The sequence below is a fragment of the Salminus brasiliensis genome, chromosome 4 (genome assembly GCF_030463535.1).
Source record: "Salminus brasiliensis chromosome 4, fSalBra1.hap2, whole genome shotgun sequence".
Lineage (NCBI taxonomy): Eukaryota > Metazoa > Chordata > Actinopteri > Characiformes > Bryconidae > Salminus > Salminus brasiliensis.
Window position 1 is genome coordinate 24379492 of NC_132881.1, and position 26490 is coordinate 24405981.

At 41.9% G+C, this 26490-nt stretch overlaps 1 protein-coding gene across 4 annotated transcripts in view; it reads left to right on the forward strand.

Annotated features, from left to right (window-relative positions):
- Positions 1–26490, forward strand: part of LOC140554561 (echinoderm microtubule-associated protein-like 4) — a 70775-nt gene extending 44285 nt beyond the window's left edge. For 2 of the 4 annotated variants that reach the window (XM_072677694.1, XM_072677692.1), the window contains exons 3-24: positions 184–316; positions 884–1081; positions 4013–4153; positions 4275–4300; positions 4473–4505; positions 5686–5809; positions 6053–6202; positions 7346–7415; positions 7787–7897; positions 8882–8977; positions 9310–9444; positions 10074–10209; positions 11394–11545; positions 11862–11987; positions 12668–12799; positions 12943–13010; positions 13102–13190; positions 13290–13387; positions 17740–17827; positions 18341–18439; positions 21615–21745; positions 21873–26490. In XM_072677694.1, coding sequence (XP_072533795.1) covers positions 184–316; positions 884–1081; positions 4013–4153; positions 4275–4300; positions 4473–4505; positions 5686–5809; positions 6053–6202; positions 7346–7415; positions 7787–7897; positions 8882–8977; positions 9310–9444; positions 10074–10209; positions 11394–11545; positions 11862–11987; positions 12668–12799; positions 12943–13010; positions 13102–13190; positions 13290–13387; positions 17740–17827; positions 18341–18439; positions 21615–21745; positions 21873–22367 — 2831 coding nt within the window. In that variant the 3' untranslated portion in view covers positions 22368–26490. The remainder of the gene's footprint in view (positions 1–183; positions 317–883; positions 1082–4012; positions 4154–4274; positions 4301–4472; positions 4506–5685; positions 5810–6052; positions 6203–7345; positions 7416–7786; positions 7898–8881; positions 8978–9309; positions 9445–10073; positions 10210–11393; positions 11546–11861; positions 11988–12667; positions 12800–12942; positions 13011–13101; positions 13191–13289; positions 13388–17739; positions 17828–18340; positions 18440–21614; positions 21746–21872) is intronic. The other 2 variants (XM_072677693.1, XM_072677695.1) reach the window with 2 other exon arrangements.

Sequence of the window (26490 nt, forward strand, 5' to 3'; positions counted from 1 at the left end):
TCCTGCATGATGAGAGATGGAGTGTTTGATTAAGTTCAGTCAAACCGTCTGTAGAAAGATGAACCTGCAACAGTGGCCATTAAAACTGTCTCCAGCACATGACCTTGAATAATAATGTACTGATGTCATTACTTATTCCCTACTGCAGAGGTATAGAAACAGAATCTTGGTCCTATTGTGCAGGTCAGACTCCGCTGCGCGAGGCCTTCTCCATGTCCTGTATTGCTAACGGAAGCTCCAGCGGCCGCAAGTCTCACAGAGACGGCTCTACAGTGTCTGTAGCCAGGAAAGAGACGCTGTCTTCTGCAGCCAAGAGGTAACACATACTCGTTCACACTAGATATATATGTGTAACTAAGTTGCATTCTTAAATCCACTCTATTTGACAACCTGAACATTGTCAAAATTGCTTATGTTTTTACCCAGGATCTTGAACTTACTAAGGGTTTGTTTTTGCAGCTTTCAGCAATTCAGTGCTCACAAAGCTCACAATTCCGTCTGAGCCTAATAAACTCTCGGATAAGGAACTGCATTTCCATGTTTGTAGTTATTTGTCTTTCATACTTGCTGAAATAGAGCCAATTCTCTGATCACTGTAAGTGAACTGCTACTACAGTAAACCTGGTCAGTTGACCTGGAAGTCTTGTTCTGAGAGCCTCTTCCTTTTTGTCATGGTGTTTGTCATTAGGGCTCTGTACCTGGCAGTCTATGTTGCATGCCAAAGATGAAGTGAATGCTTGTTAGTGAATTGACTGAGATGTTCATGTGTTCTTGTTAAATCTTTAAATGTAAAAACTTGAAATGTACAGTTGACCTCTGTATTAACCATTTATTCTGTCCCATGGCCTGCTCTGTATCTGGTTGATCGGCTGTTGTTCCGCAGTGGTGGAGAGAAGAAAAAAGACAAGCCTCCGATGGAGGGGATTAAGGAGAAAGAGGAGCCACCACAAGCTAACGATAAACCCCCTTCAACACCCAGCACCCCTCAAGCACCATCCCCCTCCAGTCAACCCCCTTCCCCACACCCCCTACAGCCCCAGAGACCAACCCCGGAGAGCAAGGGGCCCGCCCCAGCAAAAAGGTTCCTCCCAACCTCCGTGCGATGTTTCTGCAGCATACTGCAACGCTCTGGCAAAACTCTCACAAAGCACTTTACCTGTGGCTAAAGGGCAGGACTGGCATGCTTCCCATCAGTATCTTTCTATTTTCTCCACACCCCTATCAAGTTACTTTGTTACAATGGAATCATCTGCTTGCAGTCCAGACTTTCTTAAACAAGAAATCTCATAACATGTCAGACCTTAGAGTAAACGCCCAATGTAGATCTCTTTGCGGGTTCTGTCGGTTTTAAACTACTAAAGATATGTGACACATACATAAACGGATCAACTCCGCTATAAGGCTCATGTTCCTACAGACCTACAGAAGTAAACAAGTTTGATGTGCTGTCCTGATTTCACAAAGCATACTTATGTCTTAAAGGAGCAGCATAGCTACGTCATGCTCTCCATTTTGTCATTCTGACCTTTGAAGCTGGTCTAGAATCAGTGGATCTGAGCGCTGCTCAAGACTACATAGTCTGACCTCAGACCAGTTGTGGTCTGTTCTTATCTTTCCACCCAAAGAATGATGAGTAATAGAAAGCAGATGTCCTTGCTGCCTTAATCTGCAATCAAGCTGTAGGGCTCCTGCTATATTGTTAGGCTGGGGCAAGCCCTTACCTGTAGTCAGCAATCAGGCTTACTCATTAGCACAAGTACACTTTAACACCCCAAGTAATCATTTCAGCCTCTCCTTAATAAGCTTATGCGGTTTGCTAGGATATTCATATTAGCCATGCAACCTGTCCAATCCAATTAGCTTAAGAGGCACTGCAGACCAATTAGCCATTTTCAGATGTACTTAAAATCGGAACAACGGTTATTAGGCTGTGCGAGGACAGAATGATAGGTCAAGGCCCAGGCATAGCCAGGAGAATTAGTCAGACAAGGCATCTGCAAACAATTGCATTAGTGAAGGGACATGGATGATGAGTGCTCCACTCCCACTAATGTAAGCACATAGCCACTTCACAGTTGGTTTTGAGGACAAGCTGAAAGATCACATAATGCATGGAAGGTACATAGCTTTTAAGTGATCATATTGGGATTATATCCAACATTTCGTAGTTTTGTAGTTCAACTGCTATTGATGCATTAGATAGCGCATCAGTGAGTGTGAGTCTTGTTTTAGTCTGTGAGTCTTGTTAGCCCTAAAGAGAACAGCTGGTAGAATGATCTACCATTCTTAACATCTTCACTGAAGTGGGCATAAAGTATAGCTTATTATAATGTAAAAGGGTCCCCCTGTAACGAGCTTGAAGCTTTTAAGGAACTGCTCTCAGTACTTCAAAATTATAATCCTTTGAGCCATTTTGTGTGACTGGGAAGCATGTCTGCTCTGCTGGACCTAAAGCAATTCCTCTGCTGCTCCCTTGTTGCCCAAGGGGAACGGGATATGGGCTGGAAGTTGTTTGTATGATGATATTCCCTGCTGTGGGCCATTAATGAACTCTCTTTGGGTGTGTGTGTGTGTGTGTATGCATACATTTGCATGTGTGCTAGGGGATCACTCATGTTCATACTGAATCTAAACAGCTATGCTTACATGCAAATTAATACTCTATGTATTCTGATAGGTATCAGAATCGTTTAACAAGCCTAGATGTATTATTCAAACATTACAACAATCAACATCATAAACAGAAACATGTCATTAAGAACATAACACATAAAATACATTTCAAAAGCAGTTTAAGGAATAAAAGAGCTCAAGGAATAATAGAACGTTCTTGTATTTTGGTTCTGCTCATGGGTACTACACATCCCCGGTTCCAATGAATTAAGTAAGTGGATGTTAAGGCTGCAGGCAGAGAGCCATGCAGAGGAAGCAAACTAGCCCTGAGAATGTTAGTGAGGGTACACAGACATTTCTTTCACTCATTAGTAGAAGAGAGGAAATCCTGCAGCATTGTTTTTGATACCCTCTCCATCTACTCTAAGAAGCCAAATAGTTGCCAATATCGAGATCACCCTGACGCTAATGTTTAGTTTGTATAGTTCATTTAAATACTTAAATGCCTTCAGCAATGTTTTATACTTTTAAACTAATGATTATAATATGAATATTATTTTTGATGTTCAAACTGTCAGAACCTTTGACCAGTCTATGAAGGTGGTTCATTCAGGTTGTTTAGTCTGTGTTCTGGATCTGAAAACAAAGACCATGAATGTATCCTGTAATTTACTGTACATACAAACAAAGCTATGTAGCAGATGTATTTAATCGAGATCAGTGTTGACATGTGATCCCAAGCACACAACTGTTTCCATGCTATTAACATTTTCTCCTTATACACAGCTTCGCATGAGGATTGCTCTCCTTCTCACTTTCCCTTTGTATATAAATTTCCTCTTCTTTCTTTTCCCTCAGTTACTTATAAGTGCTTTCACTGTCTCGTCTCTTTGACTCTTCTGTGTGCCTTTTTACTCTTTTTATTTTCTGCCATACCAAATGACTGGGGATCAAGTTTTCAGCTGGCCTGCGTGTGCACTAACGACTGAGTGGGGTGTGCTTTCTCTCATGAGTCTGGCCTACTGCATGCATGGACCCTTTCCAGAGGGATGCATATACTCCTCACTGTGCCTTTCTTAATGAAGGCTTTTTTCTGCCGTTCCAGATTTGAGCTTAACCAAAGAGCAGGAGAGGCATGTGCATATAGAGGAATGCAATAGCCTTATTAACTGGTGGACCTCAATGTCAATGTAGGCTGGAAGTTCATCTCGATCTAAATCACATGATGAGTAGTTCTCATTGACACAGGAGAATTTTCATGCAGCTTAACAGGCATCATGCCTCTAGTCTTGCCATGCTTCTCCACTAAGTTATAACGCTGCCTTCTCACCTTCCCGACCCGTGTTCAGTACATCAGAGTTCTTTCTTCGTCTAGTGTGTGCTTTTTTTTTCTCTGCAGGGGCCACAGTGCGAAGCGGGGTGGAGGAATGGAGCGCTCTCAGAGCAGCACATGGGAGAGTGGTGAGGAGAGCAGGAACAAGCTGGTCAAAGCCGCCTCCACCTCTAAATTGTTGGCCAAAGTTGTGAAGAACGCGGAGAAGTCAGTAATATACGAGAACTCTTCGTCCCTTCTTTTCTGGCCACCTTAGTTTCAGAGAATGTCTCTTTGCTTCCCTTAATAAGCCCCCTTTTTTAATATGTTGCTCTATGTCTGTCCTCAGGCACAGAGACCCAGTTATCAGCCAAGGTAAAGATCATTTTCTTTTCTTCCATTGGCACCAACCCCACCCCCTGGCCCTACCTGGTCTTATAATGACTGTTGTCGGTCTTGTGGTTGTCAAATCATTCTAGCTGTTTTCTTCCTGCTCTGTATCATCCTGTGTTTGTTTTGAGAGCTGTTATTTCTGTCCCATAACCAGCCAAAATGTCAACTCGTGAGAAAAACAGTCAAGGTAAGCAGGGCCCAGGCAGCCGTTAAACAAAAAAAACAACAAAAAAACAGCCTATGCTCACCGTCTCCTGCTTCTGGCTGGGCTATATGCACCTCCTGCTTAGATTCCTTACTAAAACGCTTGCTCTTGTGGCATGGCTTAATATAATGTGCAAATTAAAAATGAATTAAATGCATAGTGACTTTTCCCTTGTAGCGTGTTGATCAAGGAGAAAGATCAACGAACCTCCCTCTTTTTTTCTGTCTGTCTTTCCATCCTGCTATTCTGTACAATTTCTCAGCCCACCCATCTTTCTCTGATAACTTGATTATAAGTGGATCTCCCTCTAAAGTCAGGACTGAAGTCAAACTCGCACCACCATTGTGCAAAATAGTTAACCTAATTTAAAAGAGGTTTGTTAGCTGCTGAAGGCTGATAAATATTTGGACAGTCATACTAGTGCAACTTTACCTTCTAAAAAAAAAAAAGTCAGTAAGCTCCTCACACAGGGCTTTCTGGGATATTACTCAGAAAATGAATGCTGATATTCTTACGAAAGCTCTTTGTAAGTGGCCGTGTCAGCCAGAGACGTTTTCTCTTGTTAATGGCTTTTAAAGGAAGCTGTGTTTACTTAAGAACTGTTTACTTAAAACTGTTTACTTCTCAGAAGCATGAATCTGCTGTTTCAGACTAAAAGAAGAAAACTCATATAATAGAAAGAAATGGGAGAGAAGAGAAAACCATCAAACATCCTCAAGCTCACACAACCGTACTTCTCCTTCCTACCTACGTGTGCTGTTTCGTTTTTCTCTCCTCATACTTCTACCTTCCCCGACTCTCTAATCCCAGTCTAGTTTGGATGTCCAAACACTCACCGCTTTTGCCCTTTTTGCACGGCACTAAATTTCTCTGCCTCTTTTAAGTTGCTTGGGTTTTAGAGTGAGTCAAGGGCATGCAAACTTAACTAACTTTCTCAAAAGTTTAATTTAGAGACTATTTAAAGCACTGTTGCTCTTTTAAGAATTGTTTCAGGATTATGAATGCTGTGCTTAGTGGGTTTGCATAGTACACTTGCCTCTGGTTTCAGTTGAAAAATAATCTAAGCCTCTATTTTATTTGTTAGGTTTTGATCTTGATTTTGAAATACACCAGCATGCACCAGTTTATCAAGGCTGATCTTTCAATTCTCATCTCTTGACAGAGGGTGACTATATCAAAATGTTCATGAGAGGACGACCCATCACCATGTTCATCCCGTCTGATGTGGAGAACTATGATGACGTCCGAACCGAGCTGCCCCCGGAGAGACTTAAACTGGAGTGGGTGTATCCTTTCTTGTACTGCAGTTTTATAGTAGTCTCTGTTATCCCCATAATCAGCAAGGACCCATATTCCTCACTGCCTCAACTACACAACACTGCATATTAGTTTCATAATAGATCTAAAATAATTCATAATCATTTGTAAAGTGTTTAAAGCATTTAATGGCATTTCACATCTCCTACTTGTTTAATAAAAAGATTGGTTTATATTACTGCATTTGTTCTTTCCTTAACTCTGTAGGATAGATATGGCTATAGAGGCAGAGACTGCAGGGCAAATGTGTATCTGTTGCCTACAGGGGAGATAGTATACTTTATTGCCTCAGTGGTCGTACTCTTCAACTACGATGAACGGACACAGCGGCACTACTTAGGACACACCGACTGTGTTAAGTGGTGAGGTTATTGTCTTTCTGACACACACACACACACACACACACAGATACATCAGACGTGTAATTAAAATTCTATCCAAAACCAACTCTCAGTTTCAAGTTTTAAAACCAAATGCGACCCAAGCCCTGCAGAATTCAGTCCCAACCCAACCCAGCCATTTCTATTGTCAACCAGAGACCAAATTTGTAAGAAGTTAACATCGCAACAGTCTTAAATTACCCTAGCAACAAGCTGTCATCAGATCCGACTAAATAAAAAAATCCCTGCAGTAGAATAAAGCTGGCTAAAGAAATAGGAACTTGATACGAGCCCAGTGAATATATGAGTGATATCTGGGATCTGTTGTATCTTGATAAATTAATATATAAATAAGTTGTAAAATGCACACACATACACATGAAGACACAGGCAAACAGGCTGGAATTTAATCCAGAGGTAATGAGATTGCATTCTCTCTCTTCCAGCCATTTGCTGGCTGAACTCTCTCACCCACAAGACAGCGGGAAAAAAGCCATGCAAGATGGAAATGAGATGAAAATGACTTCTTACTGATGTGACAGCCCATCCAGTGGGTGGTCTACCTAGCGGCACCACTGAATACCATGAACTCAGAACAGCTCACATTAATGGCTTTACACTCTTAGACGATTACCTGTGTGGACATCAGTCATGCTTGTGTTAGTCATTAAGCTTATTTTATAGCCAAGTTTTAGTCAAAAAACAGGTTTAAATTGAAAGTCAGATTAAGCTGATTTATCACATACCTCAGCTACAGTTGGTCAGCCAGGTTTGGTATCTGATGTTTGCTTTAGAACTAGGCGAACATCTCATCTCTGTCAATACAAGCTCAAAAACGTCTCGTTACTCGTTAAAGGCGTCCAGGTCTTAATTTGTTTGTAAATGTATGTGGTCTGGAATACAATACGATACTGTAAACACAAGAATAAGCTTCTCTGCAAAGATGAATGATGAGGCATCCACCAATAACCATTGCAATAGTAACTACTGTTTGAATAAGGTCTGTTAATGGCATTTTACTAAATAGTTGTTTTTTGGTTTTTGGGTTTTTTTGTGCCCTACACATCACTATCTTACATTTGTTAATCTTCCACATCTCATATGTTCTGTCCTTGTCTCTACCAGTCTCGCTGTTCATCCAGATAAGATACGCATTGCCACGGGACAGATTGCAGGAGTGGACAAGGATGGCAGGGTAATACATAAATATACATTCACAAGCAGACAAATACTCAGAAAACTAAGCAGGATTCTGTGTGTTAAATGTTTTGTATAATAATGCACACATTATACGTACATAATTAATGGGGAATGTGTTCTTAAATGTGCAAGTGAGCTGGGCTTTTGGACACCTTTGTGTCCTCTTGCTCATTTGGTACAACTACAGATCTATACTCACTGTATTATAGAGCTAGGTGATGCATTATATGAAGAAATGCACATACATATACCATCAACAGCCATCTCCAATTCCTGGCTCTCTCACTGCACTTTTTAGGTTTAAAAAAAATGAGGAACCTGAAACTGATTAATGCCCTTAATCTTTCTATTTTCTGTCTCACACAGCCACTGCAGCCGCATGTACGAGTGTGGGACTCTGTCACTCTGACCACTCTGCAGGTCATCGGTCTGGGCACCTTTGAAAGAGGAGTGGGATCCCTTGCTTTTTCGAAAGCTGTGAGTCTTTGTTCATCATCCCCTCTCATTTGCTGGTTCTTGACCTCTGATCTTTAAAAAAAAAAAAAACAGCATGTCTGAGTTTCGGTTCTAGACTCTAGTTCTGTTGTAGTAATTGTCTCTTGGTCTAGACATGCGTATTTGTGTGTGTGAGTAGGCCTGTGGGCCACAGTACACTGGTGGCATGGAGGTGTAAAATGCCTTATAGAGATTCTAATCAGGCAGAGAGTATTGTTCCTCATCTCTCCTTTTAACCACATTGCTGCTTCCGCTTTGCAGCCACAACAGTATATACCCTAGTAGAACCCTAGAGAATCTAGAGTCTTGCCAAAGGCATCTTATTGGTGTAATGTGGTGTGCTTGTCTGAAGTGGAAATTGAACCCCAGCCTGCCATGGGGAAGATGGTGGTGTTACCTAGTACGCTACACCAATTACATCCCTTCTTGCTTGCATAGGTTTAAAGGTTTATTTAAATGTTTTATTTGTTTGTTTGTTTTTTATTTAAACCCACACATGGCACATATAACATGGATTATAAAATGGATTTTCTTAAAACTGTTTTTTTTATTATTTTATTTAGTAATTAATAGACTATTTTAGTTATTTGACCATTGTTGTAGCTTGAATGTTTTTACTGCCCGCTGCTGTGGATTGTTCACAAAAGGCAGTTTACATTTTGATTTTGATTTTTGAGATGTGTAGCATGTTTGGATAAAAATCACTTTTACAATTATTTTGCCCACACAAAATTTAGGTTCCCTTTTTTAGTCACATTTACACTTCATGTCTGTGAAAAAAACTTCACACACTTCATTGGTCACTAAATTATTTTTTCTGCAGTGTTCACTCACGTCATAGTAATATATAGCGCTCAAGCGCTCAAAAGCCTGTGGGTTTTTTTTTATGAGTCTGATTTAAGCAGGTGCTTGTCAGTTACGAGAGTGACTAATTGTTGCCTCTGTTGTGTGTTTGTGCATATTCAGGATTCCGGCACACACCTCAGTGTGATTGATGACTCCAATGAGCACATGCTGACTGTTTGGGACTGGCAGAAGAAGTCGAAAATTGCTGAGATTAAGGTATGATACTGTATGCTTTGTGTGTCCTAGTCTGCACCCTGAAGCTTTTTCTCATATGTATCCTTCTTTTCTCACAGCTTCTTTGAAAACCTTCCTAGATGTCATTGTTCTCTGACTCTTCCCAATACTTTTTACCCACTGTTTCCTTGTTATTCTGCTTCTCTCATGTTGCTGTGTGACATCAACATGACCTTTTTCCCCTGACCCATTCATCCACTTCAATTAGTCTCTTCCTTCCTCCTTTCCTCTGCCCAGCCCAGTTCCATGTTTAGCCCATTCTCTTCAGCGCTGTATGTAATATGTATCCCTCTCTGTCTTTCTCACTCTCGCAGACAACCAACGAGGTGGTCTTAGCAGTTGAGTTCCACCCCACTGACGCCAACACCATTGTCACCTGCGGCAAATCGCACATCTTTTTCTGGACGTGGAGTGGCAACTCTCTGGCTCGCAAACAGGGCATCTTTGGGGTGAGGACACGCACATGCGACTCCACTTGTGTCGAGTATTGTGTCTGCATGACTTTGTTTTTTGAGATCAGTGACAAAACCCACCAGATCGATTTTCAACAGTTTTTTTTACAGGGTGTTACCAGTGTGCAAGTAGTTGGAGATGCCCAGATATTTTGAAACAAGCTTGAAATTCTTGCGCTTAGTCTTGTAGCGAACTCTGTGACACACAGTAGGAGCTGCAATGAACAGTAGGAATGCTTATAAGAAAACCCTCAGGGAACCAGGCACCAGCAACACAAACAACGACAGACATTCTGCTTTATCGCACATCTCTTTAGGCACACAGCTATGGCCACATAGCAGGTTTTCAACTATAAATGTTGTCGAATATGAGCAGTACAGCAGTTCTGAGATTTTGAAGGACATGTAGTGTCCACTTGGCATTTTTAGAGGAACTCTTTCAGATCACACAGGCATGGGCTTAAATGAAGTTGTGCCTTTTCAGTTTCCTAGATTGTCCTAGATTGCTGGTTCAGGTGTTAAAGTGTGCTCATCACTCAAATATCACACAGCTTCCTGTCCATCTGGTGAATTAGGACAGACAAAGGAAACACATCGTGACCGTGTTCTCTGTCTGTATGTGTTAGAAATATGAGAAGCCCAAGTTCGTCCAGTGTTTGGCCTTCCTCAATAATGGAGACATCCTGACAGGGGACTCGGGAGGAGTCTTGCTTATTTGGACCCGCAGCACAGTGGAACCAGCTCCAGGCAAAGGACCTAAAGGTAGCACTCTCAAATTCTCTTGTTCTCATTCTTTTTTCTCTTCTTGCCCTCTTCCCCACACCTACGTTTTCTCACACACCCCTTTAGTCATGTTTGTTTCCTCCAGCATGAACCAAGTCGTACTTGAGCATGGGATTATGTAGGGGTGTGAGTACGCAGTGGCAGGTCTCTTTCTCTTTTCTACAAAGTGGTAATAGTTTTCTGTGGCATGCTGTAGAACTGGATCATCAGAGCTGGTGTGAGGACTGCTGCCAGCTCTTAAACATTTATCAATTATTTACCCCCCCCCCCTGTCCTGCAGGCTATAGTGTCCTTTAGTACAGTGCCACCTACAGGACAAGGGTGCAACCTGCATTCCCGATCATGGGACACTGAATCAGCATCTTTTAACATTTCTCTTTAGTTTTAGTGTTACTGCAGACCTGATTCCGAAACGTCAGTAATGTGTGCACACTTTTATTGTGTGTGTCTGTGTCTGTGTGCATGTGTGTGCTGCACTCTAGCTGCAGTCTGCTTTGCTGTCAGTGCAAACAGCAAGTGGAGCAGCACACAGTAGAAACTGAGGCACTTCACGTCACTCAGAGATGGCGTTTTCCCTCTTTGCTTTGTCTGTGTGAAATGTCCAAGATGACCCCCTCCCCCTCCCGACTTTTGTCATGTGTCATCACTAGAGGTTTTAGTGTTATTATAGAGAGGGAGTGATAATTGAGAAGAATGTTGAGAATGTAGATTTGCACAGTTTCACACAGACACGCACACACATCTCCCTCACAGAGCCCTACTGGCAACACTAAGAGCTAAGAGCATGTCAGTGCCAAACCACATTAGCCATGAGAAGTATTTGTGGTATTCTCTTCCCAGAAATCACTGTCTGAGCCGTCTCCATCTTTCTTTTGTATTTTCTGTCTGCTTTTTTTTCCTGCTCCTTCTCTGATTTCTCTCCATGTAGACTGCTTTTCTCATTGTCAGCCTGCATTTAGTCTCTCTCGCCAGTACCATTTACCGTTTCCTCAGTAGACAATGGTGTCTTCGCACAGTGTTGCTGAATGTATATGTCTCTCTCTGAATATTCTGTACTGTTGAATATTTCTGTTACACTAAAACTACAAACTACTAGTATTTCTGCTGCCTGAGACGTCCTATAATATTCTCTCAGTCACTCTCCCTCCTCCTTTCTTCCATAGGAGCATTTCAGATCACTCGTCAGATCAAGGCCCATGACGGCAGCGTGTTTACGCTGTGTCAAATGAGGAATGGCACACTGCTAACCGGAGGAGGCAAAGACCACAAGATCATCCTGTGGGACCATGACCTCAACCCAGAGCGAGACATAGAGGTGGGCCAGTAAACCCCTGTATAAACTAAGGAATTGAAATCAGAAAAACAGTAACTTCCTGGCAAAGCACATTAACATTTTTTCAACAGTTAGAAAGAAGTACTAAGATTATTAACCAAATGTCTGTGTTCTCTCACACTCACACACACCCACATGCACATACCCACCACATAATAAAACCCACACACAGTCTTTAAGTGAACATGTGGTCTTCTGGTCCCTTCTGGTGATTCTAGATGTAGCTCTTAAAGCAAATAGCTGGTATACAAGCAGAAACCATTTCGAACCCTGGTTAATCCTCCTGTCTTTCTTCCAGGTTCCTGATCAGTACGGAACCATCCGAGCTGTGGCCGAGGGGAAGGGTGAGCAGTTTCTGGTGGGCACATCGCGCAACTTTATCCTGAGAGGAACCTTTAACGACGGGTTTCAAGTAGAGGTGCAGGTAAGACATCTGTCTCTTCAGGACAGTGAACTAAAAAAAATAATAATCTCAGCAAATACAACCACCCTAAATGTAAGCAATATATCTAACATTTCTCATTATGAGATTGTTGTCCCCACATTACAAGATTATTGAGCTTATTTCTAGACATTTTGCTTTAAAGTATTTTTGTGTGTTTTTTACTGGACAGAAGTGAACTGTCTAGAAATAGATTCTTTTACTTGTTAATATGTCATTTTTTGCAGCCTACAAATCGGCAGTGACCCCAGTTGTGTCATATCCGGCCAGGAGCTGAGTAGATTGTGATTTTCCAGAGCTCTCTGGCCACCCTTTAACTCGTGCAGATTTTTTCCAGCCTTCTGTCCCAGTGTAAACAGACTGGAGAAAGCATTCCACGCGCTCTTTCAATGCAAGCCAACTCTTGCTCCTGCCTCTTCCTGTTGCTTTAAATATGTATACATACTTTTATTTTCCCTCTCATTTACAAAGCCCACACGCCACCCTGTTACATGAGCCACTCATTTAATGTGTGCATGGAATACTGTAGTAATGGACCTTTTATCTTTATATACAGGGATTTATTTAAGCCTTGTAGATCTCTGTCATTAATTACGCATTGAAACACAAACAGAGAGATCCTATCTTATTTCCCCTGTTCCTGTTTTTTTCCTGCACCACAGGGTCACACAGATGAGCTGTGGGGTCTAGCCACTCACCCGTTTAAGGACCTGTTCCTCACCTGTGCCCAGGACAGGCAAGTGTGTCTGTGGAATTCAGTGGACCACTCGCTGGAATGGACCAGATTGCTGGATGTAAGAGCCAGCACACTTCCTGACCGATAAACAAGAACAAGATCTAACACACTGTGCTACTTTAGAGTGTTTGCTATGATGATGATAGTACTAATTGTAATGATGATGATGATGAGGGTGGTGATTTTTATAATCTCTCACAGGAGCATGGTCACTGTGCAGACTTCCATCCTAGCGGTGCTGTGGTTGCCATTGGTACTCACTCAGGGAAGTAAGTTACTGTCCTGCTTTGCTCTGTCTTGCTTTTGTATTTGCTTGTGTTTTTCAGTTCCAGTGAGAGTCTTCTGTGTGTGTATTTGCAGGTGGTATGCTCTGGATGCTGAGACTAGGGACCTGGTTGCCATTCACACAGATGGGAACGAGCAGCTGTCGGTAATGCGCTACACTGTAGGTGAGTGAGTCAATGAGTGTATGAGTGTGTGATTGATTCAGTGTGTGTGATTGTACGCTCAAAAAACTCTCTCCTCTTTCTGTTTCTTTTGCCTCTCAGATGGCACACTGCTGGCAGTGGGATCACATGATAACTTCATTTACCTCTACACGGTGTCGGATAAAGGACGCAAGTACAGCAGATACGGGAAATGCACTGTGAGTTTCTGATTAATGGCTAATTCTCTCTGTGTGTGTGTGTGTGTGTGTGTGTGTGTGTGTGTGTGTGTGTGTGTGTGTGTGTGTGCGCGTGCATGAGTGAATGTATGTGTGGATGGTGATTGTATCTGTCTATATCAGCCCTTAAATGGAAGCAGCAAGATGAAGACTGTTATGATTCAAAGCCTCTTTTTAAAATATCATTAGCCAAAGCTTGAGGTTTCCATGAAAGTGCCTTTATATGACTGTTGACTTTGTCCCTGACTGGGGAACTTTAGCTGTGCAGGGTTTAATTTCCCTCTTGAGTATTGTAATGTCTGACTTCTTAATGTGGATTTGTGCATGTGGCGTGTGTGTCTGTGTGTGTGAAAGACACGGTATGATTCTTGTTCGTCTTATGAAGAACCAAGAACAGCAAATGTTTATGTCTTGTGAACTGGGTAAATATAGTGGTGATGTTGAGGTTAGTGTTGGTATGGGAGATCTAAGCCATACATTAAAGCCATGCTTAGTGGCCTCTGAAGCAGTATAATATCAGCGCTCTTGTCTTTGTAAAGTGGAGAGATCAGTAGAGGCAGAGGAGAGGTGAGTATTTATGGAGTGTGACGCTGGACTAACTATGACCTGTTGCAGGTCTCACTGGACTGGAACCCATCGAGGCGCTCTGAATTCCACCTCTGTTTAGCCTGTTTTCTTTCCCCTTTTCCTGCCAACCTCTTTAGCTTTTGCTCTCGCTTTCTTTTTAGACACACTTTCTTTCTTTTTCTTTCTTATCCTGTTTCTTTGTGTGGTCAAAAGGAGTTTCAGGTCACCAGTTCAGAGTTATCACGAACGATGACCAGGGCTGCCACTAACAACTATTTATATATGGATTAATTCATTGACTGAATTTATTTATTGACTAAGATGATTCATTTATCTCCAAGTCTGATGTAAAGGTTTATATATTAAAGCACAAAACTGTGCTTTGTGAAAATTATTACATAAGGTACATGTCTCATCAAGCTCAAATCACACAAACACCAATTGTCTAGCCTGAACATTTCTCTTATTCAATGTGAATTCTAAGATAGCAAGTACACTTAGTAATAGGTAATAGTAATTAGGTGTTATTAGGCATTAGTAATAGGTGTATTTAAAACATGTCTGCTTACATACACGTTTGTACATTTTCATCAATCGATAAGACAGATTACCTGAAAAGGGACTGACCGCATTGATTGTCATGTTGTTCATGATAGTTGGGCAGTATCCAATATTATATATATATATATATATATATATATCCAACTGTTTTAGAATATTACCGCTGTATATGGTATTATCTCTGCTCTGAATCAGGAGAGAGAAGCATCTTATAAACCCACTTATAAGCCCACTTATAAACGAATAGACAGTAATTACTCTGACTGTCTGACAGTGACTTGGAAGGACAGAAAGCTGAATTTGACTTTTTGGGGTTTTTTTCTCTCGATCTGTAGCTCAATCACATAGCTTGTCTTTGTTTAGCTTGCTCGGCTACAAATACATAGAGTGTGAGATAGCCCAGTGCAGCTGATACTGACGAACTGCTGAGCTACCAACACAAGTGCTGACGATACAGACTTGTGTCTGGGAGCGAGGTCGAGCAAAGTCAAGATTTTTCAAGTCACAAAGTTTTCAGGCACGTTTAGTAGACCTGGTTCATCCAGGTTTGCTTGCTGTGCCTTTCAGTTAAGCAATCTCAGCACGTCACTAAACTTGCAACCTTGCACTCACCACAGAGTGATCTCACTAATCCGTAACTTCCCACAGTGCCCCCACCTTGTGGCTATTTTGAATGCACATGGGGGAACAAGCTTATTTGGCCATGCACTAGATTGACACAGAACAGAAATCGGACACCTTTGATATCTCGTAATTTTGAAATACCGTCCTCATTTTGGGATACTGTCAATGCCGCAGTATACAGCATTACTGTTTTACCACCCAAGCCTTTTGTGTAACTGGTACATGTCTGGTACACTGGTCTGTGGGCACATCCTCTACACATGTCTGTTGGTTTATGCGTGAATGTGGCTAATCCACCACCGTGACTGAACTGGCATCCTTTTTGATCTGGTTGGCCGGGGAAGCATCCTCACACGAGACAAAGAGGAAGCAGCACATGAGCCACAGCACGAGGAAGGCTGAGGCATTGTGGCGAAGTCAGTCTGTGGATATTTTAACGGTGGCAGATGGCTGGGGCCTCTGTCTCTGCACACACACAAGCAGATACTGATCAAAATTAAAACAAGCGCAGCATGAACAGACAGGCAAAGCAGCAGCTATGTACACACATCAGACTTTGCATACATTGTATGTATGCAAGGGACTGGAAGGGAATGCACAGCTGCATGATAAAAATGTGCAGTGTGACTGTCTGTGTGCTTGTGTGTGTTGATGGGGGGGCCAGACAGGGGGAAATTATGACACAGCGAGATGTGCATATGTTGGAGTATGTGGCAGCATAGCTCCACAGATATTTTGCATACATAGAGTTTGATGACACTTCTGTCTGTGCGTGTATGAATGACTGTGTGCACGTTTGTGTGTGTATGTGTTTGTGTGAGTCCAGCAGCTGTAGAGTGTCTGGCCTCGGGCTTGGCAAGATGTTACAGACATTCCTCTGAATGTGTGTGTGTGTGTGTATGTCTATGCACACATCTGCATGTGTGAATATGGGAGGGAAGCCTGTTGACTCCAAATGACTCCAGGAGTATGCCAAGAGAGGCAAATTGAGGTTTCCTCCCTGAATTGTATGGAGGCAGAGAGGGAGGCTCCACTCCTGAGCTGAGAACCAGCAGAACTTGAAGAAAGAGACATAAATGCATAAATGTTTACGTTGCAGCCGAATGTACTTTGTTCTGCCTTCCATTGATGTTTATACAGACACATGATGTAAATTTATACAGTTATGCATTTACAATCAGTGTCTTTTTTTTGTGCAGACAACTTTATGTAATCAAAGAGATTCACCTGTCGGAAGCCAATAACCATGCAGTATGTTTTGTTGTACGTCATGCTCATAAAGTTGCACACTACATGTGTATTGAGAAGTTAGCAAAAAGTCATTGTAATGGCTGAATAGGACAGTGTTAGGGTATGGAATAGTCATGAATCAAATTACAATTAGCTTCTCTCTAGTCTTATTACATTCCCACATTTTAACGTCCATCAGATGCCAGTGAAGAATCTGCACCTTACATTTAAGTTAAAGAAGTAGCACTGCAAATAATGGCTGTTTTGATAATTGATGTTTTCATAATCTAATGAGAAAACCAATTAATGACTTAAATAGTGGGTGGGGTTGTGATTAGGGTCAGGCGGTATATTGGTAATACCCTATGTATCCTGCTAACCAGCTTCTCTCTCCTGATTCTCGGCAGCTTAACATTTGCAGTTGTTGTCAGACTGACAACTTAACCCCGATTGAATGTCCAATACACAATTCTGCATGTCTACATAATTTTTCAGCCTGTGAGCAAACTGAACTTTGTATTTCATAATTTTTCAGTTGTAAAATAATGTAGGTTGAGGTGGTATAGAAGCCACGTAAATGTCAAAACGTATGCATAACTTACAGAGTAATACATTTGGATAACACGAAAGTACAGCTCATACCCTTAGCATTTATTATATTTACTACAGTAAAACAGCTGAAAAGCTACATGCTATTTTAATGCTGTACTACAGTTTAACAGTAGTCACATGCATGGATGTTCTCTAGATTCAGCAAGGCATTAATTCTGACGCATTGCCCTTGCAACACGTTTTCTTTACTTTTTGGACCATGCTAAACTCCTGATTGTTGTATCTGCCAGTCTGTATTTAAACAATGAATATGGCTTCGTTGTTGCAGCTCTAATACAATACAGTAACTGTATTAGCTTGAGACTTTCTTATGTCTTATGAGTCCTGTATACATATTGCTTTATTTTACAAATTCAGATGTAAATGTGACTCACATTCTTCCCCATAATGTATTTAAACCATTTAGTGGGAAATTATTACATTAGTTTTATTAGTTTTTAAAATCAGTTTTAGGCCCCTTATCAGAAGTTTCATCAAACAATTAGCCTTTATTTCTGCAATTTCTCTGCCAGTGAATAAATTATGCTTTTGGAGATTTTCATTGTTTGGCCGCTTCAGGGGCTGGAAACATCTTATCAGCTCACTCTGCCTAATTGTATTGTAGAGAGCAGAAAGGAAAGGAAATAGCCTTTAAGTCCTGCAGACGAGAGTTGGCTAAATAGGGACTGGTAACCCAAATTTGCAGTTTGGTGTGACTGATTTGTGTATATGTGACTTTTTTTTATTATTATTCTGCACAGGGACATTCCAGCTACATTACACATCTTGACTGGTCCCCCGACAACAAGTTCATCATGTCCAACTCAGGAGACTATGAAATCCTTTACTGTGAGTGAAAAGCAACAAAAACTACACACAGAAATGAGAATTTCTTCATACCAAGTCAAACACACACACATTTGTTTCACTCTGTTAGTGAGCACTATCTTTGAACTTAACTTCTGTATCGAAATGCTTATTTGTCTGCTTTTGTAGGTATTTGTAGAACACACACACTATATGTCCAACTGTGGGCAAGAATGCATTCAGCTACTTTACGTTGCACCAATTGCTGACACAGATGTGCAAATGTACACACATATCTTGTCTAGATCCTGTAGAGAAGTATTGCCTGCCTAATGGCAGGTGTGGGCTAGAGGAGTATAAAGCCCCCTAGCATTGAGCTGTGGAGCAGTGGAACTGTGTTTTTATTGTGCTCCATCCAATACTTTTGGGATGAGGTGGGGTGGTGATCATCCAACATTTTCTTTTTCTTTTTTTTTTTTTGTTTAACCAACTCTCTCTCACTCTCAATTGTATCAATTCTATATATTCTTTATATTGTATTTTTTTTTTCTGCAGGGGACATTCCAAATGGCTGTAAGCTGATTCGTAACCGATCTGAATGTAAGGACATTGACTGGGCCACTTATACCTGTGTGCTGGGATTCCACGTCTTTGGTCAGTACTATCTGATGCATCATTATCTAAGGAAAGACATTACTGTCATATATATATATGTGGCTCTGTTTGGCAATTTTGACTACTTTTTAAATTCTTCTTAATCTTAAATCTAAAGAAATGTGATAATTGAGATATTTGACCAGTAGTTCATAACATATATGTCAAAGCCCAGGATTAACATTAGGAGGGCTGGGGCTAAAATACTGGTGCTAGCTAGAATGCACTGTTTTGCTTCTGCAACAGTAAATGAAACACAGTATGCTCTTAAACACGCACTGTTCATGTCAGTTCCAATATATACACATATTGAACAGTTGACTGTATCAATCCACCTGCATTAACTATGAACGGTAGCATAGGTTCGTAGATTACCCTTATTACTAGGATGCTTTTGCATGACCTTGAGGTGTTACAGCTTGAATTACGCAGCTCCAGCACACTTGCTCAGAATCAAACCACTACTCTTTAGCCCTGGTGGCAACTACAACAGCTAGATCCACCACATTGGAGCTACATTTAACCTCTCATGCCATGTTCACCATTTTCAACTCCTGTAAATAGCCTGTCCTTTATACCATTACAGTCCTACGGCATGCACAACAAAGTATTTTCCATATAGATCAGTGTAGATTACCATAAGCAGGTTGTAATATGCAGCATGAAATAAGAGACTTGCAATCCCTTGTGAGAGTGAGCTTTTTGCTATAATCAGCAGATATGCAGATGTTTCCTGTTACTGTGGCAAAACTGAATCAAGTTTCTGGTTTGTGGTCTTTGCCATGGATTACTATATCAAAATAGTTTCTTTTGGTTTGCTTACCTGAACATGCCAGTTCCTCTTTCTGGTCTATCAATGTTTCTGAAGCCCTGCCCACACATCAGATATTTTTAAAACTTTTGTTTTTTTCATCTTTGTCTTTAACCCTTCTGAAAATCCCTCAGCTCACATATGGGTGTAACAAAGACTAACACACATAAACTATTGAACCTAGCAGAGGGCCATAAAACCTCACAAAGTTAGATGATTAACACCTCAGTAAGAATATTGTGAGTATGCGTAAAGGCCTAAATAGATCTACGTGGTCTAAAATGTTCACATTGTTTTTGTCAGACAATTTAAAAACTCCTACCCTAGGCCTGTTTATGTTTACATGGCTGTGCCACTTTTTCTGAATCATCTACACTCTCGTGATCAAGCAGAGAGGTGTTTTTCCCTAGCTTTTTCTATATCTGAGCACCATGTATTCTGACATATTATTGGAAAAACATTAATGGAAAAAGTAAACTCAATCAGCAGGTTAACATAACATTGTCAAAGGTAAAATATATTAGAAACCCTAGAGAGCCTCATCAAAAGGCTTCTAGTGACCTAGTGCTTTTGTGTGGATGAGAGGCCAAAAGATTTTTTTTTAAATAACTATAAATAAATCCAGACATGTAGGAAGGAGGAGCGTATCTTTCATGTTTTCAAGTGTGTGGCCATCCTCCTCTGTTTGGGTTTTCAGGCATTATGTGCAGTTGACTGTGTTACTATATTTTATATCATATCAACAGTTGTTTTCAGTATCAGAAATAGAAGGGCCATCTTCCTGTAGTGGGTTCACCTCAGCAGATAGAACCGCAAAGCTTACTGGCAGTGACTCAGAATTTTGTGAGTAGGACTTCATAATACAGGTTAAATTTAAAGCTTTAAATTCAAAGGGGACACAGTGTTCAACTTTTGTCCTGTTTTTTTTTTTATTATTTGTTTGTTTTTTTGCTGCTGCTGCTTATTTCTTGTCCACACACATTTAAGTAGTTTTCGTTTTCTTTGTTTGCACCCTATTAAATTGGTTACAAATGCTCCAGGTCTTATCCAACTTTCCTTCTCATCAGCATAGGAAGTTATATGGTGTCTTTTTAGCAGTAATAATCAAAAAAAGTTGTTTTGCAGCATCATCTTCCACCTCCACATATTTGAGCTCCTTATTGAGCTGGAAGAATAGTTTAGTAGTGATGTCAGTAGCCAGTCAGAAGAAGATCAGAGATGGTCCGACACTCTCACTGATAGCAGCCTCCAGATTTCCACTACAGCGGTCAAGTGTGTGTGTGACCTGATGCAGATTTTGATACTCTCCATGACAGATAGACATGCAAAGCATGTGACATGACTATAAAAAGAGACAGATGACCTAAAGCATTCAGAAGCTTTAATGTCACTAAATCAGACCCTGCATTAGGGAGAGAGTTCTCCCTCATTATTTCATTCATGGAAATGGGGAAAAATAATCTCTTGCTTTGGCAGAAAAGGCTCTCCTTTGACACCAACAACCTGTGTTGACAGGTGCACTTGACAGGTCCAGAAAGACATAGAATCAGAGAATAGGATAAGATAGGTCTAAATAGATGTAGGAATTTGAAAAAATGTATCCACCATGTAGCAAAACAGCTAAAACGTCTGCTCACAAACGTTTGTGTTGAACTGTGATGTCAGCGTTGAGCCTTAGGAATTAGTGTTTTTTCAGGAGAGTTTGGGCAAAAGAGAGAGGACCTTAGGTCCCCAAGGACCATCGGGCTGTTTTCACATCCACCTCATTTAAAATAATCCCACCATTACTGTCGGAGAACTCGCTATTACAATATTAGCCGCAGCCATGTTGAACACATGTACTCTTGACACAAGAATAAACTGCAGACCTATATACAGTCCCCGTCATGTCCAAAAAATAAAATAGCCAATAGTACCATGGTATACCAAGAAAAGCCAGAATCTTAAAAAAGAATACTGTGATTCACATTTTTGGCCATGCCGCCCAGCCCTAGTTCTTGTTGTGTGGTGGTTGGTCTTTGAGAGGAGCTTGTCTGGCACATAATAAGACCAAAACAATAGCTTGAAATAGAGCTTTGGACTGTGAACCTAACCCTGGTTATTTGATAATATGAGTGTGCTATCACATCCCAGTATTGACTACCAGCCCACAGGGGCTGGCGTTTTGAAATGGAAGTCTTTGAGAACTACGGAGAGGGTGACATCTTTGGAAAGATAGATAATGTATGATATGAGAGATCTGGAGACCTAATCTGTGCTTATCTAAGTGTGTGTCTATGTGCAAAATGTTTAAATAGTAGAGGTTTACCCCCGGGGGTTAACTGTGGATGTTTGTGTTGTGTATTTTGTAATTGTATGAAACAGGAGTGTGGCCAGAAGGATCAGACGGAACTGATATCAATGCATTGGTCAGGTCTCACAACAGGAAGGTGATCGCTCTAGCTGATGACTTCTGCAAGGTGCATCTCTTCCAGTACCCCTGCTCCAGACCTAAGGTCAGGCCCCTTAAATAAGCTTATTCTTGCAAAATATTCATTTGTACTTGATGATAAAACTGCAACGTTTTAATGAATTCATTTCAGCAGTACTATATTGTTGCTTTCCTCCATCCTTTAATTACAGGCACCAAGCCATAAGTACAGTGCCCACAGCAGTCATGTAACCAACGTGAGCTTCTTGCACAGAGACAGTCATCTTGTGTCAACGGGCGGTAAAGACACCAGCATCATGCAATGGCGCCTGGTGGAGAAGACGCCCACACTGGTGCAGAGCGACTCCAGCATCGCCCTCAGCGACTCCCTCCTCCACAACTCAAGCCCCCGTAACCTGGCCCCTGTTCCTGCCGCACCCCAGACCCCCTCCGAGCCTCCGGCGGTGCCCGACTCCTTGCCCATCGGCAGGACAGTGCCGGACGCCAACACGCCACCCCCGACACCCACTGAGGCACTGGAGCCTACCCCCAACGGACAGCAGGACGGCTCACCTGAGACCCCACCTCCTTCTGACGAGGCAACACCAACCTCTGACAGCACCCTTAGCCCCAAGGACAGCCTGGAGCCTAGCGACGACACAGCCACGCCCAGTGATGAGGGCATGCCCTTCAGCCCTCCATCATAAAGCTTGTCGATGGGGTGATGGTGGGGGCCATCTGCCCCCTCCTCATTTTTGAGTTCCCATGCCTGCTCTGCGCTCCCCCCAGAGGCACTAGCATGTCACTGCGCCTTTGCTGTGGCCGGTTGGAGCACATAAGCAGAGGCCCTTTATGTTTTTACTGTTTTCAGGTTCATTTTCACGTTTCTTTCATTGTGTGTGGGGTTTTTTTTGGGTTTTTTGGTCAGAGAGGGAGAAAAGGTGCAAATAAATGAAGTATGGTTATGTTTTGCCCTGGAGGAATCATACTTTGAGTGTGTAGATGAAAGCCTTCAGAGATATGGAAACGGACACTAACATGCCTGTATACACTGATACACACAAACACTACCACCACAGACACCATTTCACTCCAACTTACTCCATCTCTCTCTCTCTCTCTCTCTTTCTCACACACACCACACACACTGTGACCTCTATGCTGATATATAGGGGTCCTATTATTTTATTATATTTTTTTTCTTCTTTCTCAATGTATCTATAGACCTCAGACCGAGACTTACAGACACATAAAACAAAACTACACACACAGACAAGGGCACATACCAAGAAGACGAAAGCAGTGATTAGGCGATTACCCTTTTTAACATAACATTAAACAATTAGCCATTATAGCTACAAAATATACCTTTGTTTTGGTCAAATGATTTTGTTCTAGAGTCTACCCTCATCATAACAGTAGAAACATGGATTGACTCTGTCTTGTGAATCACGTTTTGTGAAATGCCAGCATAGCATGTGTACCTGAGCCAAGAATTGTTTATTACCAAAAAAAAAAAAAAGCCAGGCAGGTATCCCTGGCTTATTGGTTGGACTCGACTCACTCGCTGATTCTTTTGGCTGCTTCTGCTTACATGGCTGTGCTCTGCACCAGGATTTTGAGCATTGCAAGAAGCTGATAATTGTCAATTATAAGAGTAACAACTTAAAACAGAAAAGCATATCTATCACAACAACTACACTTCTTCTCTCGCTCTTTCTCTTTCATACACACACACAAACAAATATGTGCATACAGTCGCATTCACAAACACGAACACAGGGTCACTACACACAGGTGTGTAAGCCTGACCAGTTCTACACAGGCAATAGTTTGTTCCAAGTCCTTCATTTTCTGCTGGCCTCCTTAGCCTACTCAGCCCAGCTCGGATCAGCAGACTGTCCGAACCTCATCTGCATGCACCAGAGATGGCCAATCACCCAAACCTCAGCTGCAATTTTTCTCCAGCTGACCTGACCTGTGCTCTCCGTAATCATACACTGCATCATTTTTAGGCTGTATCCTTTTCTTCCATTTGGACTGAATTGCATCAGGTTGCATTCGGAGACTGTTGTTGCCGCTGTTTATTGGACTGAAATGTTTTTTGTTTTTCTTTTTTGTTTGTTTGTTTTTTTAATTCTTGAGAGAAACAAGATGAAATGAGTCTTAAATGTGTAATAGCGCAAGTGTGTGTGTTTGTGTGTGTGCGTGCGGGGGGCTTATGCCCTCATGTTTTCTTGTCTTTCATTCCACAAATGGGTGTTCACCCTTCCTGCCTCCTTACTTCTCTCCCTCCCACAGCAACTCAGGATCACTCACCTTGCCAGAAAGAGTGTCAGAGAGAGAGCATGAGCGTGAGAGAGGGAGGATGATATCTCGTTCTCTCTCCTTCACCCCCAACCCTGTCTTTCTATCTGTCTCTCTCTCTCGCTCTCTCTCTGCTTCCCCCACTCCCTCCCCACCAGCACCACTTCAGCATCACATTGCGTCAAAGTGAGGGCTGAGGGGTGGATAGGTTAAAACAAGCTTTTTGTATCGAACCTTGAACGCGCCTGATGCAGTAGTTGCATAAGGTCGCGCTGAGGTTGTGTGTATCCCCAGCGATACACGATGAAGGCCTTTTTTTCGGTCTACAGGAGCCATCTATAGAGTGCTGCGCTGGCTCCTGACAGAAGATGCCCCCCCCAACCTTCTGTGCAGATGCAGCATTGCAAGGTACTGAACGGGATTGTAGTGGTTAAGCTGAATGTGTATAAAGGCATGAGTCTGGTGGTAAAGCATGTTTTACCCTCGGACGGTAGGATTCACATGCAGTATTGAGAAGCCTGGATCAGATGCATATGTACACTCATTGCAGCATTGAGTATTTGCTGGTATATTACATGGACCGTATCGTCTCAAAAGCTGTGTGTATGTATTTGATGCAGGTATAGTTGTAGATGTTGAAGTGCATGATGTTGAAGGCCAGCGTGGCATTAGCAACGTTCAAGATGATGAAACGAAAAGATGTCTGGTCGTCTTGCCACGTCTTGTACAGTGTGGTGTATCGCTGCAGTAGCTCTGTTGCTGCAGCTTCCCGTCTCCAGCTGGTCTGCAGTTCCCTTTTTCTAGTCCTTTTTTTGTATTGCCTTTTTGGATTGCTCCCGTTTTTCAAATGTGAGTGTTTCCGTGTTTGCGGAGAATGTTTCCGTGGGATTTCTACAGATTGATTGATTTGTACCCGCTTTTCGCTGTCCATGTATAGCTTTAGTGCAAAAATGGCACTGTTCCCTTACTCAGGGTCTGACCTGGTCACTCTCCTCCCTCTCTCGTCACTTCCTTAATAGCTACACACAAACGCACAGACAAGAGCACACTCATAAACACACACACCCCAACAAAAATTGACGTCCCTCGTGAGCTTTAAGCTAACTTCAGGAGAGGCTTCCCAAGCAGCCGTTTCCAGACGCCATGTGTGCATTCACGTCTGGCTACTTTGTGTATATAGTAGTTCCTCTGTATGTATATAACTTAGCGTGAATGCTTCTTCTTCAATGCCTTGGCCACAATGAAGAGCATGTTTGGCTTTTGACTTTCGGGGTAGTTCTGGGATCAGTGGTGCTGTGGCACGGAGCGTTCTTAGAGGGAAAAAAGAAAAGCAGCAAAAAATAAGAACAGGAGGGAATCTCAGATCAGCAAGTAGAATGGAGGGCTTGGGTTGGTGAAGACTCTTCTTGGATGTCGTTTGGTTTAAAAAATGCTTTTGATACGTTTTGACCCAGCGTGTGCCTCTAGGACCCGTACTGGTGAAATTGTCAAATTTGAATCCAGCTAAGGTGACGTATGACAACCCCATTACCTGATGTGGGTTTGCCAAAGGGGCTTTTAACAGAAATGTTTCTTGAATGTCACTTAGTTGAGTGGCCTTGTCGTGTGTCCTCTGCGAACGAGTGTAGAGTGTGGAGGTATTTGTGGCTTGTGTAAAGTGAGAAGAACACGGTTTATAGTTGAAGATGTGATTTTATAAGAAAAGGGTTGGATGTGTTTACCTACTCATACCTTCTTACAGTTGAAACGGTGCTGTGGATGCACCCATAGACAGCTTCTGCACTGTTAAAAGTAGAAGATCTTTGAGGAACGTTTGGAGGTTCTTCAGTTTGAAACTGTGGAAAAAGGCCCTTTTTCTTCAAAAAATCTTTTCTTAAGCTCTTAAGCTCCTCAACAGGTTCACCCACAACTTCAAACTAAGGAACCTCCAGAAGTTCCTCAAGGATCCTCTACTTGTACCAGTGTGTGTGCTGAGTGGACACATCCTGTAGGTCTGTGTCCAACGTCTCAGTGACTGGACTGTTTGATTTCTAAGGGTCCGTATTTCTGAAGGGCTTCTACAGTCTCCCATCTCTGCGTGAGATGGGCTTGTATCCAAAACACACAGGGGGAGAGAGAGAGAGGAGAAGAGAGGGAGGCAATGCAAACTGGAGTGGAAAAGTACAACTCTCCTGGAATGGTCTGGATTCCCAGCCAATGATTGTTTCCACACTAAGAACCCTGGACTCAACTTCCCAGAATGCGATTCAAATTGCTAGTCATCTGATCAAATCCTCATTGGATAAGTGGGTGGGGAGGGAGCCAGCTAACATACAAAAAAAACAAAAACTTTTGTGACAAACAGAATGAAGATGGTGATGAAAACCATATCAATAATGATCATGATGCTAAAAATAATGTCAGTAAATATGAACCTTTTTTTTTTCTTGTAACAATGTTTGAGCCAATCTGTCTCTCATGCATTCCTGTCTTTGGGCAGAAAATACTGAAGATTTTAGAAAATAAACAGTCAATTTAAACTGA